Below are 24,154 nucleotides of genomic sequence, written 5' to 3'. Positions count from 1 at the left end.
TCTACTTCGCTAAATCACGGACTTGGGTTCATCTACCTTAAATCCAAGACTTCCACCTACTTTCAATCCGAGATTTAGAACAAATCTCGAGATTTATTCTAAATCTACTTAGCTAAATCTCGGATTTAGCGTAGGTGGAAACATAAGTATTATGCAAAAAGTGGCCCTACTTGTAGCTAAGATCTTTCGATTTTTAAAGTGTGCTCAATTCTAATTAAGGCACACGATTAGGACCATACGTTAACGTTTTGACTATTGCCGTCTCTATTTAATTAGTAGAAAAAGATAGGGACAGAAAGCGGCCATACGTTAACGAACGTATGCCGTGATTCGACCCCTGATGTGAGTTTCACATGGAAAATTTTTCAACGGAAATATTTGAAATCCAAGCTAAAATACTTACCTAAGAATGTTCAGACTGATTTCTTATTCTCCTTACTTGCATACTTCGATTGAATCCATTTATTGATAAGATATACAACAATAAATGCATTTATTAAATTCTTGACATGTATATAGCTTTGACTTGTTTTTAAATGTATGTATACTGTTTGGTTAGATTACCTTAAAAGTGTAGGGCTGGCGAACCTATTTCGACATTAATTTTTTTTTTTTTTTTTTTGTTTTAGTTTTCATTCAATACTTTGTCACTGAAATTGAAAAAGGTAGGTATTAAATAACTTGCAATTTCTTTTTTTACCGATCATTGTAAAAAAGTTTTAGGATTTATAATAAATGTTTAAAGGCACAATTGACCATTTGCAATCCTCAAAACTTTTATCAATTGAAAATTTAATAATAATTTTTTTTATAATTATTGATAAATTGGAAAGCTCAATATTTTTAAAGCAGCATGATTTATTAAAAACTGCTAAATTTTAAGCAATTTTTTAATGCACATAATTTGCAGCAAAATGCAAATAAAATAAAATAAACTGTAATTGAAAGAAGCAACTTTGTATTTCTGTTAATGAGTTTTTTTTTTACAATTTCTAAAAATGAAAATTTAAAATTATATCAAAGTGAATTATTAAATAAGGTTACAGTAAAAGTCAAGAATACGCTGTGAGCCATATTGGTTCGCCATCATATATAAAATAGCATATTATCGAAGAGGGTGTGGAAGGAATATGTGTAAAATCTGCTGCACAAACTTTTCATCGAGCAGCAAGAAAGAAGAAATAAGTGTAGATTTACTGTTGAGGTTTTTCACACTGTTCTGGTTTAAAAAATCATTTAATTGATTTTTATTCAATCTCATTATGACTCTAATTTTGAATTCCTTTCATATTGGTTGTATTTGTATTAAAACACTCTATCAAATCTTTTATCAGCTACACTTATCCAATCTTTAAAAGTAGGTGGTTGTTGGTTGAAGGCTTATAAGCTTCCTTTTTCAATAATGCATCAAAACTTCTTTGCTGGCGTCACAATTTTTTTCAGATCCTCTACAATTTGATTCTTCATTAAGGAATCAAACCAACCAACTTACTACAACTAAATTGCAGCTTGACAAAAAGTTTTGTGTTGGTGCGGAAATATTTTCTAAAATAATAAACTAAAACTAACAATAGGTCTTTCTATAAAAAAATATGTATAAATAAATATCATCAATCATCATAAATTATATCATTCAATTCTCATGTACACTTTTTTTGATATATGTTTTAATCCGCTTATTAAGTTCGTTGGAGAATAAAATTGTTTATTAAAAAACAACACTTGATTGTTGCTATGATTATTTAAGGCAATGATTTTATTATACTTTTAATCGTCTTCCATTCAGAAACTATTTCGAATAAACAAGACAAATAATTGGTATTCGGCTATGCCACATTATAGCTTGACAAAATAATAATCTTTTCCTTATATTTTTTTTTTTTTTCAATTCTAAAAAAAATACGATTGTTGACGTATTGATATCATTTCATTTCTTTCTTTTTTTTTTCTTAAAAGCTGGTTAAATAAATTTTTAAAATAAGCAAATAAATCTAAAAAATAAATGCTATATAAAATATTTTTGAACCTTTTGCTGAATTAAATATTAATTAAAATCGCTTTTCAACAGAAGATTTAGCTTGGACTACAAAAAATACAAATACATATTTTTTAAATTTATTTTTGCGCAAATGAAAAATTTAAAAATTTAAAAAAATAATAATAAAATTAAAAAATAGACAAATTGTTTTTTCCATAAAAGGAGAATATATAAGAAAAAATTTAATTAAATTAAATTGAAATAGCAATTTGTTAAAAAAAAAAAAAATGATAATTTATGTATAAATAATAATTATAATAGTAATAAAAGATAGCTGAATATAATAATAATAATAATTAATATGTGTATTGTGTGGAATCATGATTCATCTATAATCGAAGTTTTCACCAAGAGTCCAATAGTGATCTAGTATATCCTCGCTGGTGAATCTAACATCGGGATCGGATTGAAGCATATTGGCAATCAAATCGCGTACACCATCGCCAATATCAGACCAGTATGGTTCTGGAAACTCGTACACACCTGATATGATTGCATCGAAAAGTGGTTCCTGCTGATTGTCGGGCGACACAAATGGTGGAAAACCACAAAGTAAAATGTAAAGTATAATACCAGCTGCCCATACATCAATCTGTATTAAAATTTAAAAAAAAATGTTATTTGGAATAAAGTATCAAAAGAAATTGAATTTTATTGAGCTAACCTTTAAACCATAACCGGTTTCCATAAGAATTTCTGGTGCTACATATGTCGGTGTACCGCATACGGCAAAAAGAGGTTCGGTTACCTCGCAAGCTAGACCAAAGTCAGCTAGTTTAAGCTCAACAACGTGTCCTTTGTCGTCGAGTTCAACCTGAAACAGAAAAGTTTTAACATAATTTATTTAATGTTTAAGGTTTTTGTATGAGAAGAAGGTCACTAAAGAAATAATTAAACAATTCATAATTTATATTGATATATTGATTTGCGTTATCCTTTATAGATTCTGACAAAAGACCAACAAATTAAGGGTTAGGTTAAAATGGTTTTTCAGGAAATGAACATTAAGACACTGTGATGCAAGTTTTATGACTTCTTACGTTAAAATAGAAGAATTATTAAAATAGGACCAGTTGTTACATTTTTGGCATACTCCCAATGTTAGGGTGCTTCAAAAAAAATAATAATTCATGCTAGAAAAATATCTTCCTGAAAGCTAAACTCTAAAGGATCGCTATTTTTTTTAGTTTGCTACACCAACTAATTTTTTTCTCATACTCATACTAATTTTTATAAAAATGCATTTTAATACATTATCGGAGCTCAGTTAAAAAGCTTTGTTTTTTCCTTCGAAAAACAAATTTTATGTATTTAAGGCCAATAACCTTTTGAATCATTTCACCTGCAAGTCAGATTTTATTTTATTTACTCACCAGTAAATTTTCTGGTTTAATGTCTCTATGTACTATGCTCATGGAATGTAAATACGCCATTGCTGCGGCTAAATGCTTAATCATTACCCTCGATTGTTCTTCCGAGAATCTTGTCACTCGTGTTATTGCATCAAAAAGATCACCACCTTTTAAAAAGAACAAAGAAAAGAAAAAACAAACATCAAAAGAAAATTTTTAATTAAAACAAGCCATTCATTCGCTTTTACATTATCATTTATTACAAAGTAATTTTTAAACTTACCACTCACATACTCCAATACCAAGTACATTATACTTGGCTGATCAACGTCCATTATCAAAGAGATAATATGAGGATGATTTAATTTCTTCATTACTCTCACTTCAGCATCGATGTAGTGTTTCTTGCCCTTGCATTTACTCTTATCAATTACCTTGAGGGCGTAAGGCTTCGAAGTTTGTCGGTCTTTAATTTTAAGTACAATTGCAAAATTTCCATCACCAATAACATTGCCCAGAGCATATCGTTCTCTGATTTCAGCAGGAAGATCTTGTGCTGCAATTCCACTGTCATTTAGTGTCTCTTCCACACATTCGTATGTGGTAATGTACATATTTTTGCTTTTAACTGGCATCTTTGGCTTTGGGCCCTTACACGCAGTGCCATTACGCAATGTCTTAGCATTTTGACTGATAACTTTATTTTCTTCAGCCTCTAATTTGAAGTCATCCTGACTGACACGTTCGGTACCGTAGGCAAGGAAAACATAGTCATGAGCGAAGAAATCGGCCAGCTGGAGAACAGGTGTTCCAGTTACGGTAAAGACCTTTCGTACGCATCCAGTGTCAAGCCTTACTTTTTGTGTAATGGCAATTAACACATGATCAAAGCTGGGACTGTTACGTTTATTCAACAAAAGTCTCATAATCTAAGGAAAAGAGAGGGAATTATATTTATTTCTATAAAAAAGCAGGAGTTGATTGAACTAACCTTTCGTGGCTTCGTTCCATTGCGAATAAGAGTCACAATGCGCGGATGTACCACCATATCACGTTCGCTTGCTTTTAGAATGGGGCTGCCGTTTGTACCATTTTTAAGTGGTGACGATGGCCGATAAATTTTCGACAGACGATTATTGGCCTTATTTTGAATATTGTTAACGATCTGTTGGGAGCTGTACTCGATCTTCTTGAAATGTTCATTGTTACAGGAACATACATAACTTTGGCCATCTTCAAATTCGTCAAGGTTTGATATCTGGAACAAAATAGAAATATTATGTTATATGGAGAAATAGACCTTTTTCGTTAATAACCCAAGGCTAAAAGTTTGAGTCAAACCCATGGAAGTTGCCATGGAGTTTATCTTGCACTTTTTATTTGAGTTAAAATGCTTTTTTGGTTCCTTGAGGATTGTTTGTGGTTTTATTAGATTTTTTGATATGTTGTATTGCTGATTTATTAAGTTTAGTGGCATAATGTTTTACTTAAAAGCAACACTTTGCCACCTGTAAAGATTACATCATTTGAGTACAGAGTTCGTTGAAAATTTAGTAGAAAATCAGTTCGCAATTGAAAATACCAAATGGTTTTGCGTTCAACGTGTCATTAGTTGAGTATAAAAAAAGTTCAGGATGAACTAGACATATTACTGAGCATGAAGATTGGCTAGATGTTGTTAAATGATTGAACAAAAGACCAGAAATACGAAGATTTTATCGGAAGTAGATTAAACCACAAATTCAAACAACGTGAAAATGACAACTTTACTAAGGCCCAATTTGTTCACTCTCCATTATATTTAACGGCTCCATTAAAAATTATAAAACTGTCAAATCGCATACAAATTTTAAAATTTCCCTTTTAAATGGCGACTTTAAATTTAATGGAGTGTGAATAAATTGGGCCTAAAAGGCATATAGCTTAAAAACAGGAAGTTTTCAACAGTATAATAGAGCTATTATACTTCATTCAGCACACGCGAATGGAGTATGAAATTTGACAGATGCAAACCAATAAATCAGAGGTCAGGAGATCTAGACTAGACTATATTAGAAGGTAAAGGATTTGTATTTCATATTTCAATTGTTTGAAAGTCAAAAATCATTTTGACCACTTTCTACTTGGGATTCCAGTTGGGTATCCCGCCTACATAGGTATGTATGTCTATCTTAAGCTGACGTACTCATAATATGAAGGCTCAAAGTAATTCGATGTTTTTGTTTTCAAAACATCCCATCACACAAAATTCCAAGAGTTGCTTCGTTGCATTGATCGTCTCTACTGAAGCAATATGTAAAATACAACTCTCTTAGATCTGAATTGATCAAATCTTCTTAGGCGCTGGTTTTTCGTGGTTCAGCCAACTCAACTTCAAAGTAATTCGATGTTTTTGTTTTCAAAACATCCCATCACACAAAATTCCAAGAGTTGCTTCGTTGCATTGATCGTCTCTACTGAAGCAATATGTAAAATACAACTCTCTTAGATCTGAATTGATCAAATCTTCTTAGGCGCTGGTTTTTCGTGGTTCAGCCATGAGTTTTACTCGTTTGATGTTTGCACAAACAAAAAACCAATTGAATTTAGGTTCAGTTTTGAAGACAAAACTATAGCGCTTTATCTGCTCGAATCTAGGATCATTTACTTTTGAAAGTTTAAAAAAAATCCGCTTAGCGAAAGAGCTTTTTCAACCATGTGGTTACCAGGCCGAGATAAATAAATTTCTTTCATCAAGAGACATTGCCTCTATAGGTCAGTCTTTTTCCCAAAATCAGAAGCCGCTTGAATAGAACTTTCAACACATTGAAAACCCAAGAAGAAAAGGCCTTTTACTATGGGTATAATACAGCCTGAATAGTCACACCAGAGGTTCTGAATTCAAATCCTGCCTCCAACACCTAGAAACTTTTTTATTTTTTAAGGGATACTGCTCCGGCGAAGAATTGACAAAACTTTCAAGAGTATGATTGAAATTGAAGTTAGACCTTTATGGAATCGTCGTAGTACAAATTTATTTTGATTTATTTAGTTTATCTTCAAATCTCACTCACTTTTTTCCCACTTAATGTATAAATAGTTCGTACTGCTCCAGGAATTTTCACATTATCTTCTAAAAGTCTAGTTAAGTCTTCTGCTAAGCTTTCAAATGATCTATAATAAATAAAACAAAAATTTATATTCAAATGTTATGAAAAAATTTAAAAAATCAAACCTGTAACGTTCATTTGAAACTGGAATGGTTATGCCAGGATAAAAACGATCCCCATTACGATAGAATTTTATTCTTCGTGCTTTTCTAGTTGGTGTTCGACTACTTGAGATGCGTTTCTTTACACCAGCTGTACTATTTATAATGCTGTTCGTTGTACTACCACCACTTGATGTACCATTGCTTTTATTACTTGCAATACCTGAACTATTCAAGTCTAAATCTTGAAACTCTTTTTCAATTTCTGAATTTGAGCTGGCCGGACTGTTACTGCGACTTAGAGATGTTATACTACAGCTATTAGTTTGTTGTTGTTGTGGTTGTTGTGTTTGCTGTTGTTGTTGTGGCTGCTGCTGCGGTAGTATCAATGAAGTGCTCTGCAGGTGATTATTACTGCTGACTTCCATTCTGAAAAAGAAAAAATACATAAACTTGAATGATCTTCCCATATAAATATTTAAATTCTGTAAATAATGATTCATACACAGAGACAGGTGGAAATATCACCAGAGCCTACTTTAAAAATCCCACTTAGAGGTCATCAAAATACAACAACAATAGATAACCTTTTCAATTTTCCATCTTTCTACAAGTTTAGCGCGAAAATATCAGACCTGTACATATATGGGAATGGGTCTTGACCGATTATTATTATCATTATCATCATCATTTAGTTGCGCTAGTCATAGTCACATCAAATCAAAACGCATTGTCATGATTCATAAGATCATTAGATAATTGGAAAAAATGTGGTTGAATAAACAAAATTGACATCTTCTGTTTATTCTACCGAAAACGATGTAACTGATATCAATTGAGGTTCTAAAGCAACAACAATAGAAACCTAGAGTGAATTTGTAGAAAACTATCGATATCAATTGAATGGATGGATACAACTTGGTTGCACGTGCAATTTATATCAGAGGCAGCAGTCGGTTGTTGGCGGTAAGAGTGTCAGTAATTTATTATTACGCGCATGTAAGGTTGCATTCCATCTTTCCATCTCTCAACTAAATTGTGGTCCATTAGTAAAACAAAATGCATATATAAAATGTCTAAGTGCAGAAAGTTAAAACTAGGGTTTCCAACCGTACTCTAAAAAAAGAGTATTGTACTGTATAGTCAAAATGCTCTTTTTACTTAAAGCTGAGTGTACCACCAGATAAACGTCTCAACGTTTACAAATTGGTGGATAATTTTCATATTTTCTTAAGATTTGAATAAAATAAATTTTATTATTTTAGTACAGTCAAATAAGGTAAAAAAAAACGGTAAACCTAGGAATGAATGCTAATTTTCGCTCAATATCTTCGTTTAACTTATTTCAAAAGTCTAGAAAAATCTCATGTCCGCCAGTCGCGATTTTCAAGGTCAAACGAGGCTTAAAATATTCGACCTAATGATTTCTACATTTGGAAAATTGTAATTTAGAAAGTCAAAAAACGATAATTTTGGTCGTTGTGTTAGTACGACCTATTTATTTTCTCTTCGTTTCTCCACAAAAAATGTTTTTTGTTTTAATTCTATTTTGGAATGAGATTGAATCAAAGTAAGGAGTAAAGCTGTTTTGAAAAACTTCAAATTTGTTTTTTTTTTATGGAAAAAAAATGAATCGCAACGGATGCAATTCTCTTGACCTTGCAATGTTCATCGAAATAAAAAGAAATAAGAAGCTTAACTCAAATACTAATACCTTAATTTTTTAAAAGAAAAATGTTTAGAAAGGATTTTTTTTTTTATTCAAATTTTGTTCTCTATTTAAGACTCTTAATAAATGGCACTCTTCTTTTTGCAAAAGTACTCTTTGTTCGTTCCTAAAAAAAAGTTGGCAACCCTAGTTTAAACCTGCAAGGCGTAAGCGTAAAATCAATCAACCAAAGCTTTATTAGAGTTGAATTTTTTATTCGCCCTTTGACTTTGAATGTTGAATTTTCGTTTTAAACCTTGAAAGCTTCATGAAAGACCAAAAGTAAAATTAATGAGTTTCAATCTTTGTTGTTGTTGTTGCGCAAACATTGCCTGATATGCAATGTCATAACAAAATTTGAATGTTGAGATCATAATGGATGATGAATACAAAAAAAAAGAAGAAAAATGAATACCTAACCAGAAAGAAAAAGACTGAATTCTCAAATGTCGGTTAGGTACATTCACTTTTATACCCTTTCCTATACACAAAAGCTTGCTTCTTTGCTTTGTTTTTTTTTTTTTATTTCTTCAGAATGAGACATTCATTGCAAAAGAATTTATGATTTTTTTCTTTTAATCCACAAATAATATTTAATGCTGACCTAACACATTCGTGACCATAATTATTTGCAGATATTATAGAAAATTAAAAAAAAAAAAAAAAACGATTGCAAGGAAAAATCAAAGCGTAGTTTAATGCGTCTGCATCTGAATCTGGTTTCCGCATAAAAACAAGCTTGTTGCTGTCTACTATACGAGTAGATAGATATACTTTGCTAATAATTACAACACAATAGTGGCAATGACCAGAGAGTAGGTATATATAGTGGCAGCAAAGAAAATTGGATAATTTCCAACAACGTGGGTAGTTATTGTTGTTGTTGGTTGTTTTTTGTTTTTACAATTATTGAGGATAAATATTTTTGTTTTGATGAATGAAAACTGAGACTGAAAGTTCTTTCAACTTTAAACAAAAGTATAATATTTCAATTTTTTTTAACGAAAGCCTCTCACTCAAAACATTATTCATTCTGTTTGCGTGTGATTGAGTGTGATTTACTTGTTACTCTTGAATAAACTTGAGACTTGGGTAAACTGGGAAATCAAGTAAGATTTATTTATTTTGACTCTTTATTTGAAGTTTGTCTGTGTCCATGTCGACAAAACAGTTTTCAAGGCTTCTCGTTCGCAAATTATAATTTGGTCTTCATTCATTTTTAAAAGTAAATACCTTGTAAAAGGTCAATTTTCATATTAGTTCTGTGCCAGACGCTTAAGGCAAATCCGGGAACTTATTATCTATTCAAAAATTATATAATAATAACTTACTATGAAGTAAGTCCGAATCGAAGGGAAAATAGATAATCAAATAGATTTGAAATAAGATCCCAATGTATGGCCAAATAGTAGCATTATGCATTATGTAATCATTGTAAATTCACAAGCTTTGAAAATTTGGTCATTTATTAATTCTTTGTTACTTTTCGGTGACATATTTGCTCGAGTAGTTTGTGAAATGGCAATGCTAGGTTTGGACTTTTATTTTATTGAAACAATTTTGTAGGTATAGTAGACGTCCAGTATAACGAATACCCGATATAGCGAACTTCGATATAACGAACACTTTTTTAAATTTACATTACCATCTCTTTATAGCGAACGATGGTCACAATTTACCATCCGATATAACGAACGCATAGATAAAAATTGTTTTTGTTCCCATTATTCCATTGCTTAAGTTTCAGAAATATCTTATTATCTCTTCAGATTCGTACTTAAAAGGCAGAGTTCGAAGCTTAGAATAATATTGAAACCAATTTAGATGAAAAAAACTCATTGAAAAACCGTTTAACTTAGTTCTGAAAGCAAAAGTGAGCAGATTGTTACTGAAGATCCAATAAAACAGGTGGAAGCTGCCTGTTTTGTATCTTTTATTTTCCGATTGGAAAGAAGAAGTGAGCATTAATATGGCTGATTTGTTTAATTTCAAGAAAAAGTTAAACTTATAAAATCTCATCATAAAGTGAAAGAATGTCGTTAAGTAATTTGAGTTCAATAACTTCAGGAGCGTTTAATTTAATATTAACTATCCAAAAACATATTCATAAATAAATTTATCAATCATTTATTCGTGTTTTTAATTGAAAAGACGATCAAAGCGAACGCCCTCGATATAGTGAATAACGTCGAACATTATATCATTCGTTATACGGGATGTCCACTACACTTACTATTCTTAGTTAGTGCCATGGACTTAGATGCTAGAGGTCTTGGTTCGATACACACCATTTAATAATAAAGAGATTTTTTAGGGACACTACCTATTTCAAGGAATTTGCAAACCCTCCAAGAGTATTCCTTCACGAAAAAGTACATCTCTGCTTTGGACGCTGTGGGAAGTCCCTTCTGTTCTTGCAAATTAATTACATGCCAATATAGTTGAGAGTTGTTAGTCACTACGCTTTGATCTTCGTGGTGTGTCGCATGTATGAAATGTCGTGGAAAAAGTTTTAAAAATTGTAAACAACCGTTTGTGTAAGTATCAGAATTTGAATAACTTACAACTAAATAATGAATCATAATAAAAGAAGTTGTTTTTGTCATTTAAAGAGTAAGTTTGTATAGGTACTTTTTAACATTTAGATACACAATTTTGTACGTCTCAAACAACCTTAACGTACGTACTTATATGTGCAATCCAGTGGTGCATTTTATTTTATTTATTTTGTTTTGTTTTGTTTTATTTTATTTGCAATGCAGATGCGCAACGCATCTGATGTTTATACAATGAATCTGCATCAAAGCATTAAGAATTTTCTTGTTTTTTCTTTTGTTTCGAGTTTATGCATCAATTGTGATTCAAGTTTATTTCATAACATTTGATACAACCAGTTATGTCATTTTGATTGACAAAACATTTTCAGACTGATCGTGACGTGGGCGATGGAAATAAGGTGATTTAAAGTTGTCAATTTACTCATTGTGATTACAGTAGTCCCTCGATAATGTGAATTACCGATAATGCGAATTTCTCTAAAATGTGAATCGCCAAAAATTGTCATTCTCATCTCTATAATATGAACTTCGAAAATTTTTAGACTCTGTAATGTGAATTTTTTTTGTGAGAGCTTGCATGTTTTTCTTGTTCGTGCAAGCAATTTTTTTATAGACCCTAGATCAGGGATCTAGGCACGCCACCAATTAAGTAATTCGATTGCCATTTGAGCGGCATTCAACGGTTTTTCCAGTAAATTTTTTCTTGAGATTTTGTAAAACTGTAAAAATCTCTCCTTCTCAGAAGAAGATACTCACGTTCTGAAGAACGGATTGAATTTACATGAAAAACCAGACTAAGTAAAATAAACTGAACATTTTTTTATCGGTAGGTAATTAGGTTTTCACAAGTTAAAGAATTATCGAAAATGCTAGGTCTACTATGAACCCTGATACGACATCCTTTGATAAACTTAACATGTCTAAATTTTACTGGTAGGAAATTGAAGAAATTAAATTGTAGCTGAACAAATTTGTCCGATATCGACTCAAAAATTAGTCGAAACGAGGAAAGAGTTGGAATCAATCAAACTAGAGAGGGCGGAGGGCAATACGACGAACAATTCTAAACAAATGGAAACATGAAATTGAAAAAGTTGGAGATCTTGAAAATATTTTTACCTACTTACGCCTGTGAGTCATAATTTGTCCAAATGAATAACATTAAAGATTCGCTTAGAAGTATATTGTCAGATGATTCCAACTTTATCTTTCAGTTCAGCCTGCATTTTGCTTTAACCCTTTCGGACCCAGCGTTACTCTCATGTAACATTTTTTTAAAAATTCGTAAAAAATATTAAATTAAACAATTTTTTAGGTTTTGATGGCTTAATTGAAAGATAATAATGCCTAGTTACTGGATTATTACAAAAAGTTAGTTTAATATCATACCTTTAATTTTTTTTCTATAGAAAAAGGGACTGAAATTCACATTTTATTTTTTTTTTGCAAAAATTTTTTTTTTGAATATGGTCATAATTTTGAAAAAAAAAGATATAAAAAATATTAATGCAGAAAGTGTTTTCTTTTTTTGCTTAGAAGAAGTAGCATACATTATAGTTTCATAAAAAGTTATTTTCTCAGTTCTCCGACTTTTTTTGGTGGTCATAGGCAGTACATGTTACTTACATTGAACATGAGAATAACACATTAGTTTTGCTATTTATTATTTTGGAAAATAACTTTTTGCTATTCATATTTCTTAGTTGTGATGTTTTTGACCCGATAATACCGAAAAAACATTTTTTAGTATTGATTTTCATAGCTTGGGTTCGAAAGGGTTAAGTGATGAAACGTAGCCCTGATATAAACTACTTGGCATCGAGTTCACAACAAGAAAAGTCATACTACAATATTTCTTTCACTTTTTATTTTTTATTTCTTTATTTTATTTTGTTGAGGTTCATCTAAAAATTGAAAAGTGAAAAATTTCAAATTCATTTTTTTCAAACTCAGTTTTTCCAAACGTAAAATTTGAAACAATGATGCAGAAAGCTTATTTTTTGGTTCCAAAAACAATTTTTGTAGTTTTTTTCAAAAACAAATAGCGCTATAAAGATATAATAATTTTGTAAATCTCCCACTTTTTACAAAAAGTGGCAATTTTTTTTATTAAAACGAACTACAATAATAATCTGTTATTTTCAAATTTAAATTAATAGGTGTGTTTACAAATAAAACGCTGCGTAGTTTAAAATTAATTATTTTTGCTTCTAGTGGTCACAAGAAAAACTAGATCAAAACTGTATGGCACGCCTAAGGCACCTCAAATAAATATTTTTTTTTAAATGGCACGAGGCTCTAAAAAGGTTCGCCATCCCTGCCCTAGATAGTGCATAAATGTTATTTGTCTAGACATATCTCAAGAAAAATTGAATGCAGGCTAAAGATTTACCTATTACATTTTCCATTTTTTATCAAGAATTGATTTTTTAGTTTTTGAAATTAAGTGTACTCGTAATAGATTGTTTAATTCTTGAATTTCTTTTGAGCTTCAAAAAAAAAATATTTTGTGTTATTTTCATTGGTTATAAACATTGATTTGATCAGTTTTAGGAGAATTGAAAAAAGTTCTAGTAATGTGAATCCCTCTAAAATCCGAAAACGACTTGTTTTAATTAGTTCACATTATTGAGGGACTACTGTATTTAATAATTGAATCATTTATTTGCAAAACATGATAAGTCCATGATTTTAAATTTTTCAGGAGAAGAAAAAAACGTTCTATTTTCTTTTGATATGCGTAGAAAAATTTATAAAAAATATATTCTGTAGAACTCTTGCCTAGCTACAAAATACCGTTTCGTTTTTAATTTTTGGAGCGATAGCTCAAAAGATTAAAAATAAAAACGCTTTTGGACTTATCATACTTTGAAAATAAACGGATGTGAAATTAGTTTTTAAATGGATATGCAATTTTGCTTTTAGCCCCAGTCTATCAAACAATTGTATTTGAGAATAAAATACAATGTCCGGACTAATTATTTAACTTTAAAGTAGCTTTAAACTTAAGATTTTCAGCCATTAATCTAATATACCATTTACACAAAAAGAAGCTGTTGTTTATTTTCAAAAGATGATAAGTCCGGGAGTTATTCTATTTTTGATACTAAAAAAATATTTCGCGTAGCTGTAAAATCGGATATAAATGGAGTAGATACTTCATATTTTAAAGACAGGCGTGGTTATCCCTGGAGTACAAATTTAGTCAAAAAAACGAATTTTGAAAAAAAGTGGACTTATCATGTTTTGCAAATAAACGGTTCAATTCACTTCTTAACAATTACCAACCATGCAAGATAACTTCAATGACAATAAAGCATTTTCGAATGAAAACATCTTCCTAAATACAATGTTTTGCGAATAATTTTGAAATTGAGATGTTAAAGTTTATATAGGTATAATGTCAACTGCCCGATTTCAATCATAATAAAGTAAAGTATTGTTTTTTCCTTCTAGTTTTGTTTCGATTTAGTATGTGCCTATGGCGCGCCATGGCGTGTCCAGGCGCTTATCCGCATAATTTGTAGGCAAGAGGGACGAAGAGTGTCTAAAAATCCGATCACAAGTAAATTAGTTATGTATAAACAAGTATGAAAATATTGATAATGTTTAAATGTAATCAGAATAAAATTCAATGTTTCCCCGTCACTGGAACAGTTTGATACAAATTTAGTTACATGATTAAATAAGCCCTAGTATTTTTTTCCAAATAAATCTAAGGCTCAATTTATTTACTCCTATTATCTTTTAAAACACATAAAGGGCCCTACTAATAATCAAATTTAAAGCTCACGGTAATATTTTTCTGAATTCTACATATTTCACCATTTCAAAAATCATTTTAATAGTCGTTTAAATTTTATAGTTGGGAAACTCAATTAACCGAGCGTTAACCTTTAAACTGACTTTGGTATTGTGAAATATGTGGAATCCAGATAAATATTAACGTGAGCTTTAAATTTGATTATTAGTAGGGCCCTAAATGTTTTTATGCGAGTCCAAAGAAAAATCGTATCCATATGTTCCTCTTTATTTGGAATTTTATTCGGATTTAACTAAAAATATGAGTTTTCGAGTCCATTATTATTACGATTAAAAGATAATTAAAACTTTTTGAAATTTTAAGATCGTGGAAAGAGAATTTAGTTTGTTGGCAAGTGAAGAGTATTTAATGCAACTTCTAAAAGACATTGCCACACAGATTTGCTTTTAAATTGTGGTCTTCTTGTATTAAAAGCCTTATCACCTCTATTGCGACAACCGATACAACTGTCAAAACAAGACTTATACTTGTCTCGTACTTTAAGGAAACAAATTTCCACTTTATCAATCTCCAAAGGTCGCAAGTACCTATTAAAAGCACAACAGATTTTCATCAAAATACAAAGATAAATATGAAAAATTCGAAAATAATTGCCCTAATTTAGTCCAGCAGTTTAATGACCTATTTCTTATTTTTTTTCACCTGGTAGTGTCATTGTTCGTAATAATTTGTATCCACTTATTATATAAATAAATAAAAATAATAAATAAATAACCAATCTTCAATCTCCCCTTCTCCAAAACCAAAATAACAACACAGTTTTCTTTCTAATCCAACCAAACCAGTCTATGTTAAACTCATTGCATAAAAATGCCAATAACCCTGTTTTGTCTTGTTTCTATTTTACTATAATTTTATTATTATGTGATGTACTGAATCTTACAAACTCTTTGCAAATCTAATTATCTTCATAACGGTCTCTCTTCTCTCTCATAGAAGAATAATACAAGAAAAAAAAATAATAATAAGAAGAAAAAACAAAAACAAAACAAAAAAAAAGTCATTTTAATCTCTTTTGTCGGAAATTTGTCAAGCAGCTCTACTTGATATGAATTTTATTTTTTTCTTCTTTTCAGTTTTAGTTTTTTTTGTATGAAAGAAATTGTTCGACAACACTTGACCCTTAATGAAAAATTAACTTAACATACAAATCGTTAAGTTCAAAGCTTTTTTTTGTGCTGCAGCACTTTCTAATTGCTTTAGTTAGTGAATTGATGATGAGGTCTTGAGGGGCAAATTAAAAATACCTACTCTTTTTAAACCAAATCACTTTTCAACATCAGCAAGTTTTGTGAATTTAATTGTATGAATTTTCATTTGTTGCAACATTTAAGTTGAATTAAGATAATTAAACAAAAAATTAGAAATGATATCGTGCAACGTTTTTAGACCTTTGAATATAATAGTCCTCATGCTAAGTTAGATTCTATCTCGATTTTGGCCGACCTTTTCGGGGGATTTTGGATATGAGTATGCAGGGACGGTTTTAGGAGGTAGGCAGCAGGGGTCATCGCCCAGGGGCGCCCCTATTTTTAAACTTACTTCATTTGAAGGACAAAGGCGTCCGTAATCTACATTCAATATCTCTAAAATTTGTATACTCTGTATGAAAAACGATGGCTTTCATTTTCAGAAAGGCGCTCGTACCTCTCCTATAGGTCAATAATTTACTAAACACGACGAATTTGTGAATTTAGAAAGTTTGTCAATCGAAAATGAAATTGCAGAAAAATACTTTGTCAATAAAAAGGCCAGAAAAGTGCTGTTTTTTTTTTAGTAATTTATAAAGTTTTATGAACACATACAAATGTAATGTTAATGTACCTTAAAATTAGTTTCATGTTAATATAACTGAAAGTTTATTGTATAAAGATATAGAATTCAATTAAATTAGAAAATCTGATTTATATTAAGTAAAGCTAGGCAGGGCGGTCACTGTAGAAACACTCAACTCATTGAGCTAAAGAAAATTTCAAATTGGAAGTGAAAGAGGGCTATAAGTAGTTACGAAAACCACAGGCGTGGTAAATTGCATTGTGCATCTCATAGAGCTAAAAGACGATATTGACATCAAATTAAAGGTAAATTCTGGCCATTTCCGGGTCAAATATTGTCATTTTCGAAACGCAGCCTGTTATAAAGTTAGAAGCTATTAAAGTGAGTTTTTTCATAAATTCTTGTTTTTTTGGTATGTTGGTCGATGAGTTAAATAGTTTTTCCTCTATAAAATAAAAATTTAAGTCATTAACAATTGGATACAAAAAGATAATTTTTGAAGAACGACCCAAATTTTATACGAAAGTACGAATAATTCAGGAAAAACAATTAAAAGAAACGCTGCGCCTCTTTGTACGTATCGAGTAAGATGGCAAATTTAATTTTAAATTGAAGGTAATTACGTCTACTATTGAAAAACAGAAGTTTTCCGAGTCAAAAATTAGAAGTTTGGTCATGCAGACTGTTTTAAGGTTAGGAGTGTTCTTCAATTCTAACGTTCCCCCAGACTTCGGGGTGAAACCCCAAGGTTTGATCCTGAAGACCTCTAAAATTTAAAAGAAGACGTTATTACCTTTATTTTGACACCATTGATTTCAAAATTCCAATATTAATAACAGCACAGGTTAGCTTAGGAAGTAGTGGTTGTCAGCCAAAGTACCCGACACACTTAGACCCTTATGGATCCATTGTGATACCACGAAAGACTAGCAAGTTAGAAACTCACTAGCCGAACCACTCAGAGCTTCTTATGAATAAGGATAGACTTTTTACACCCGTTTTTACTAGGTCGCTAGTGTCCTCATAGAAGTGTAGAGAGAGAGCAAGGCGGGTGCACAGAAGATGTTTTGAACAGTTTCCTCTTCTTCTTCATCCATGCAACTTCTGCAGAAATCGTTGGAGAACACGCCCATTCTTTTTGCGTGTCTACCTATTAGACAGTGTCCTGTAAGAAAACCTATGGTGGAGCTAATATGCATTCTGTTTAAATTCAACAAACCCTTTGAACGTTTCAAGTCTATACAAGGCCATATTTGTTTAGTAGCTAGGCAAGTATTACTCTAAGTCCATCTAAGGTTGGTTTTATTTAAAGCGTTCTGCTTTAGCCTTTAGCAAGGCAGTAATAGAAAACAAACCAATTATCACTATTGATTATATTTTAGTTTATTTGTAGTTGAATTAAAAATTTGATTTGTTTTGTCGCTTGGTGATATAACTTGATATATATTACCTATATCGTCAGTAAATCGACTAACGCGATAGTCAATAGTTGATAGTCAGAACACGACGATTTTTTTCCATAAATTGTCTGTCATTCATTGACTATCAACTATCGAGGTTTTCGGTGAGTTGAGCTCGAATCCGAAGTCAGAAATGTTCTACTATGTACCGTTTTTGAAATATGACCGTTAGAAACTGCAAAACAAGTTTTTTGACTGCTTTTATGATATATTTATTAAGCCAAACGCACTTACTTTATCTTGAGGCAATAAAAAAGATATCGAAAAGATTTAAACAGGTTTTGAAAGAAGAAAACAGTTCTTATAGAAACCGTTACGATTTATGTTTTAAAAAAATTCCCCAATTTAGGGCATAACCTGAAAAGTAGGAGGTTTGAGGCGGGTCATGACTTTTACGACCCCTCCCCTCCCCCCTAGATCCGCCACTGATAGAATTTGTATAATTAAACAAAAATTACAAATGATATCGTGCAACTTTGTATTGTGATAGCTGTGAATATAATCGTCATGCTAATAAACCTTTATTCAGATTCCAGGCACGTAGCCAGGGGGGGGGGGGGGGGGGCTGAAGCACCTGAACACCTTGTAAACCACGAAATCGAGCGTCATTTTCATCAGCGTATAAAACAAAGAAGGAATATTATTTTCTTTTGGTGTTTGTTTCGTTTAATTAAGTATGTTAATAGGTAACAGAATAGGCTAATGTTAAATTTTTTAATGATGTGAAATTTTTTAAATGGCGGTGTAGTTCGGGATGATGGCAAAATCCTGTGCTTCCATCGGGCGACCAACTAACTCCTACAGTTTTGAACCTATCGGGCTGAAATTTTTTGTGAAGCCTAATAATACTATTCCCTAGTGAAATACGTAGGATTTTTTTGAAATATTAAAATTTAACGATTTTATGGTCTTTTTTTTAACGAATTTTGTTTTTTGGAATGAAATAATTTTTTTCAAACTAATGCCATAAAAATCCTACGTACTTCACTAGGGAATAGTATTATTAGGCTTCACAAAAAATTTCAGCCCGATAGGTTCAAAACTGTAGTAAGCTGGTCGCCCGATGGAAGCACAGGATTTTGCCATCATCCTGAACTACACCGCCATTTAAAAAATTTCACATCATTAAAAAATTTAACATTAGCCTATTCTGTTACCTATTAATATACTTAATTAAACTTTTAGTCACGGTAATGATTTGAAATGGTATCCTATTTTAGAAATATAAGTCGATGAATTTGTAAAACTAGTATAGAGCTCCTCTCTTCACAGCTCTCGATTACAACAATTTAAAAAAAAATACATCTGAATGATATGAAATCGTTCAATCGGAATTGCCGTCTCATTTTAGATTTTGCTCAAACTTTGTAGGGATGTTCTCTAGGACTGTAAGGAAGCAAATCCATGACGATTTAATTTTAAGTTGAGTGGTTTCCCCGCTACCCGCATTTGAACTTTTAGTAAACGTCATTTTCATGTTACTATAGTTTTGCGACTATTGAAGATATCTTTTTGTTTGAAACGGTATTTTAAAGCTTGAAATTATAAATTTTTGAAAAATATTAAAAAATCATGTACCTACTAATTTTACCTGAATTTGAAATTTTGAAAAACTGTTATTTTGGTTATTTTTCATGGCTTTTGACTCATTGACTGGCTCCAGAACCTTGGCTATTATAGATATGTAGGAGGCTTATACTTACCAAATATTAAATATAGATATTTTTCAACAAAATAAATCTTAAACCAACTCGAAAGCTGTACTCCTTGTGCAGCAATTTCGAAAATTGTTTATGATTCAGGGTAATACGTAATTTTTTAATATTTATTCAAAAATAACTATTCTTAACCTTTTAAATGCCGTTTCAAACAAAAAGTTATCTTCAATAGACGCAAAACTATAATAATATGAAAATTACTTTTACCAAAATTTCTGGTTTATGAATGTTCTTTATGAATCCATCTTGCCATAATATACACTTAAAGTATGCGTTTTCAAGTGCATTTTACGTACAGAAGGCCGTATTTATACCGTTTTGAACTTAACCTTTTCGTATTGTGGAAGAAAATTCAATCATATGGTATCGTTTTTTTTTTTTTTTCTGGAATCATCCTTATTTAAGAAAGTGCAGTTTTAGGGCACTTTATTTTGGACTTAGATGACTAGACTCTGCAAGTATTTCACATCTAATACATCCGAATTTAAGAGCCATCCAAGATGGAAATTATTTTATGTTATCAACAGATCCACATAATGGCTGTGGGTTCTTATCTTAGTCCATCATGTCTCATGTGTATTTTGCATTAAAACATGAAAACAGCATGTCGATTTGTCGATGATGAATGTCATGGAACTAAAACCAAGACAATCGGATTTCCTGAAAATGAGTTTTGCATGAAAAAAACACTATTCATAATTTGAAATTAAGAATCGTCATAGCAACTTTCTGGGATGGTTTATGAACAAAAAAATCATGTTGATTATCTACTGTTTTTATTACATTTAGCATGTAGTATGTAGGCAGTCTTTAAATTATAACAAAATTGTTCACAAGATTTTGAACCAAGCCCCCCCCCCCCCCCCCCCAAACGAAATGCTGGCTACGTGCCTGTCAGATTCTATCTTGATAAGTTTTTTAGTTAGATTTTTTTTTCGGGGGTTTTTGTAGATATTAGTGTGGCAACCGTGGTTATAACTTTATTACTCTTTGGTAACATACCTGCGAGCATTCATTATTAATATACCATACATACAATATAACAATTATTGCATAGACGAGAGCAGGCAAGCAAAGGTACCTACTTTAACTAAACATATGCGGCATATTTCACTGAATTTTAGATACGAGTTTCTGGTTCAGCTGTTTGCTTATGATTATGACTAACTTTTGCTTGCTGATGACGACAAAACTCTCAAATACATACAAAACAGATACAGTTGGTTGCTGTCTTGCTGGCTGGCTATGTCGCTGTCACCGGGAGAGACTTCTACAACAACCATGGGCACGGGATACGAAGCGGAAAATTATATAGAACACGTAGTTTAACTTGCATTTTGCAAAAAAAAAAAACCAACAAAAACCTCAAAAAGGATTGTTTTAAAACAACAACAAAAAAAATGAAATAAATAAAAAGTAAATTCTATCAACACAAAACAACTCACCTCATTGATTATTATCTTCCTTTGGAGAAGCCCCGTTTTTGTAGTCAAGTAAAAAAAAAAAAACAAATCAATAATAACACAATTTGAATGAATTACATACCCCGTTTGTATGACCGATTTAAAGATCGAATTGAAACTGAATCGAAATTTCGATCCAGGTATATGGAAGTACCAGATCGATGAATCGAATTGAAATAGAATCGAAAACACAATTTTTCTTTTAAATATATTTGCAGTAAAATAGAAAAATCTAACCAAAAACAAGGTGCAAGTAAAACTAGATATCATAATACATACATACAGTAAAATTTGCAAATAAGAAGACAATCACACACAATTTCCACAATAAATTATATCTCGAGTATTCAATTCGTTTGGTATATATGCATATTTTCGATTCGATTCAGCTCCCCGAGTCGGATCGGATCGACAAATCCGGATTCAATTCGATTCAGGTATATATAGACCTAAATCCTGATTCAATTCGGATTCAAATCGCCATACAAACGGGGTAACAATTGAAAAAAAAAATGATGCACTTAAAAAAAGAAAGAATCTTTTTTTCTTTCTTCTTCGATTTTTTTATTTCCTTTCAATTTAATCTACAAGAAAAGAATAAAAAAAAGTGAATAAAAATTCCATCTCTCAGTTAAAGAAGAGTTCCTTTGTGGGTTTTTTTTTTATTTTTTTTTTTCTTTGCTGCTTTTTTGATGAGCAAACAAAATTTTTTTTTTTTTTTATTTTATTTGATTTAACTGCACATAATCATAATCAAAAGATACAACATATAAATACTTTATAATAAATAAACAATAAACACTTTTTTCTAATAATTTTTAATTGCACATTAAAAATTGAAAAAAATCATTCACATACAAAAAAATTATTAGCTTTCTAAAAAAAGGCCATATTTTATCGATGTTTTTTGCACTTTGGGTAGAAGTAGAGTTGTTCGTTCACTCTTCTATTCACGTCTTGGTTTTTTTTAATGGCTTTGAGTTGAGTTCAGAGAAGAAATGCAAAAAAAGAAAAATAAACACTTTCAAGTTTTTTTTTTTGGGGCTAATTAAAGTTGTATTAAATTGTATTCATATTTTTTCGCACTTGATCAAATTTCAAGCCAAACAAAACTTTTTTTCTGTTTTGTTAATCAATAAACACAGAGAGCAGAAGAAGAAATTGTGTGGAAAAGTTTTTTTTTATTTTAATCACGCCCTGGCCCCAAAAATTACATGACACATCGGCTTTTGCCGATTTCTCGAGTAAACTGGCCATGTTCAGTGCATGTTTGGTAGGTAGAGGATATTTTTTATTGGCTAGATAAATGACTTGTCCCCCCTTGGTCGCACCAACACCCCCACTGTTGGGAAGAAATTTATTCAAGGGAAATTTTTAAGGTAGTTCAGATACTTGCAGAAGAGAAGCAAATTGAAGAGATTTCATTCTTTCATAACGCTGGGTCTGCATGAGCAATATTTCATTGCATGAATGAATGATGAATATGAATATTGTTCTGAAATCTTTAAGTTTGTTTATTTTATTTTATTAACTTAACGGACTTACCGCGATTTTTTTGTAATTCAAATTAATTGAATATTTATTCCCGACGTTTCGACAAGATTCCACTTGTCGTGGTCACGGGTAGACTGATGGCTTGTGGGTATTTGTTGTTTCTTCTTTTTCTTCATTCTCTTCTACGTAAATTGTACCGGTGTGTTGACTGTGGTGGCAATTGCATTTGAGATGTTGATTGTTGTTGTAATTGATCTGTTATTGTTTGTTGTGCTGTTAATTGTTGTTGTGCGTTTATGTAAGCTTGAGAGCAGACAAAACTTACAGCATCAGCTTGTTCTATTGTTTGATTTTTGTTTTTGTTTTGTTTTTATGTAGCAGTTGTTTGTGTTTTGCTTTAAGAAAAATCAACAGATAATAATTTTTAAAGCAAGAAATAGATGAATTAAAAGTGAAAAAACCGTCAACACTGCTCTTAGACTCGAGAAAAATGCACAGGACAGTAAAAAGGATAAGTGACAAATGAGTGAATACTCTCCAATTTTTCGCTAGAGCTGCGTACTGAAAAACGAAAAGAAAAGTTAACTAAATTATGTATGGAAAATTTCTTTTCGCTTCAGCAGCGTACCAGGCTTAACATTTAATTTTTAAAATTTATATTTTCATTTTTGTTCTTGTTATTTTTTTATTCTAGTTTTTAAAATCTGGTAACAAACAATAAAAAGTTATTTTTTTGTAATAAAACTTAAATAAAATTTGTATTGATATTTAAATCTACAATTTTGACTATTGTTCTCTCTATTTAATCAGTAGAAAAAGACAACTTTGCTTCTATAAAGCTTTATAGAAGCAAAAGAAGCATTGTGAAAACAGGCTATTAGCTAAAAAAAAATCACACATACATTCGTTTCTAATAGCCTGGGGTCGAACCACGGACGGCACACGATTACGATCATAATGTTAACGTTTTGACTATTCTTGTCTCTATTTAAGGCTTGGCCACACTGGAGGGTATGCGGTAGCGGTAACGATATTTGTATGAAAAAAATTCCACATCTGAACGTTGATATGTCAGTTTGGAATTTTTTTCATACAAGTACCGTTACCTCTACCCATACCGCTGCCGCATACCCTCCGGTGTGGCCAAGCCTTTAATCAGTAGAATTATTTGAGCTCTAGTGAAAACAGGCTATAAAATGTACATTTTTTATCTGTCACAATTTGGTGGACGAAAAATAAGTCTAGAAAAAAGGAAAAACAAAATGTGAACTAAAATTTACTAGGCTTATCATGAGAAATATATAAGAAAAAAGAGGGAAATTATTATTTCTACATAAAACGATACTTCTTTTTTTTTTATAGAATCTCAAACACATTTAAGGTGCAGTGAAAACAGGCTAATAAATTCACTCCAAAATCTCAGTTTCAATTTTGGAAATTTTTTCGAAGTGATTATGAAAAAAAAATTTAAAGGGCCTGGCTACACACTGTTGTGCCCAATCACTTTCCGATTCACATTTTCTATTAACAAACATCAAAAAGAGAAAAATCCTCATCCCTCTTGCCTACAACCT

The 24,154-nt window shown here is 31.1% G+C and overlaps 1 protein-coding gene across 3 annotated transcripts; it reads right to left on the bottom strand.

Annotated features, from left to right (window-relative positions):
- Nucleotides 1-941: 941 nt before the first annotated feature.
- LOC129920258 (serine/threonine-protein kinase GL21140) lies at nucleotides 942-22,356 on the bottom strand. 3 transcript variants are annotated; one of them, XM_056001541.1, is made up of 9 exons: nucleotides 21,945-22,356; nucleotides 21,069-21,087; nucleotides 6,605-7,009; nucleotides 6,444-6,543; nucleotides 4,382-4,648; nucleotides 3,674-4,319; nucleotides 3,412-3,557; nucleotides 2,703-2,852; nucleotides 942-2,630 (listed from the first exon to the last, which is right to left on the bottom strand). In XM_056001541.1, the coding sequence occupies exons 2-9, from the start codon at nucleotides 21,071-21,073 to the stop codon at nucleotides 2,364-2,366; spliced, it is 1,986 nt and encodes a 661-aa protein (XP_055857516.1). In that variant the 5' UTR covers nucleotides 21,074-21,087; nucleotides 21,945-22,356; the 3' UTR covers nucleotides 942-2,363. The 3 variants fall into 3 exon arrangements, with proteins under 3 accessions (XP_055857516.1, XP_055857517.1, XP_055857518.1); XM_056001542.1 differs by lacking the exon at nucleotides 21,945-22,356 and having other exon boundaries at nucleotides 21,069-21,166; XM_056001543.1 differs by lacking the exons at nucleotides 21,069-21,087; nucleotides 21,945-22,356 and adding an exon at nucleotides 7,119-7,141.
- Between the last annotated feature and the right edge of the window lie 1,798 nt (nucleotides 22,357-24,154).

The sequence above is a fragment of the Episyrphus balteatus genome, chromosome 4 (genome assembly GCF_945859705.1).
Source record: "Episyrphus balteatus chromosome 4, idEpiBalt1.1, whole genome shotgun sequence".
Classification (NCBI taxonomy): domain Eukaryota; kingdom Metazoa; phylum Arthropoda; class Insecta; order Diptera; family Syrphidae; genus Episyrphus; species Episyrphus balteatus.
The sequence above is the reverse complement of the archived record's forward strand: the minus strand, read 5'-3'. Positions and strand labels throughout refer to the sequence as shown.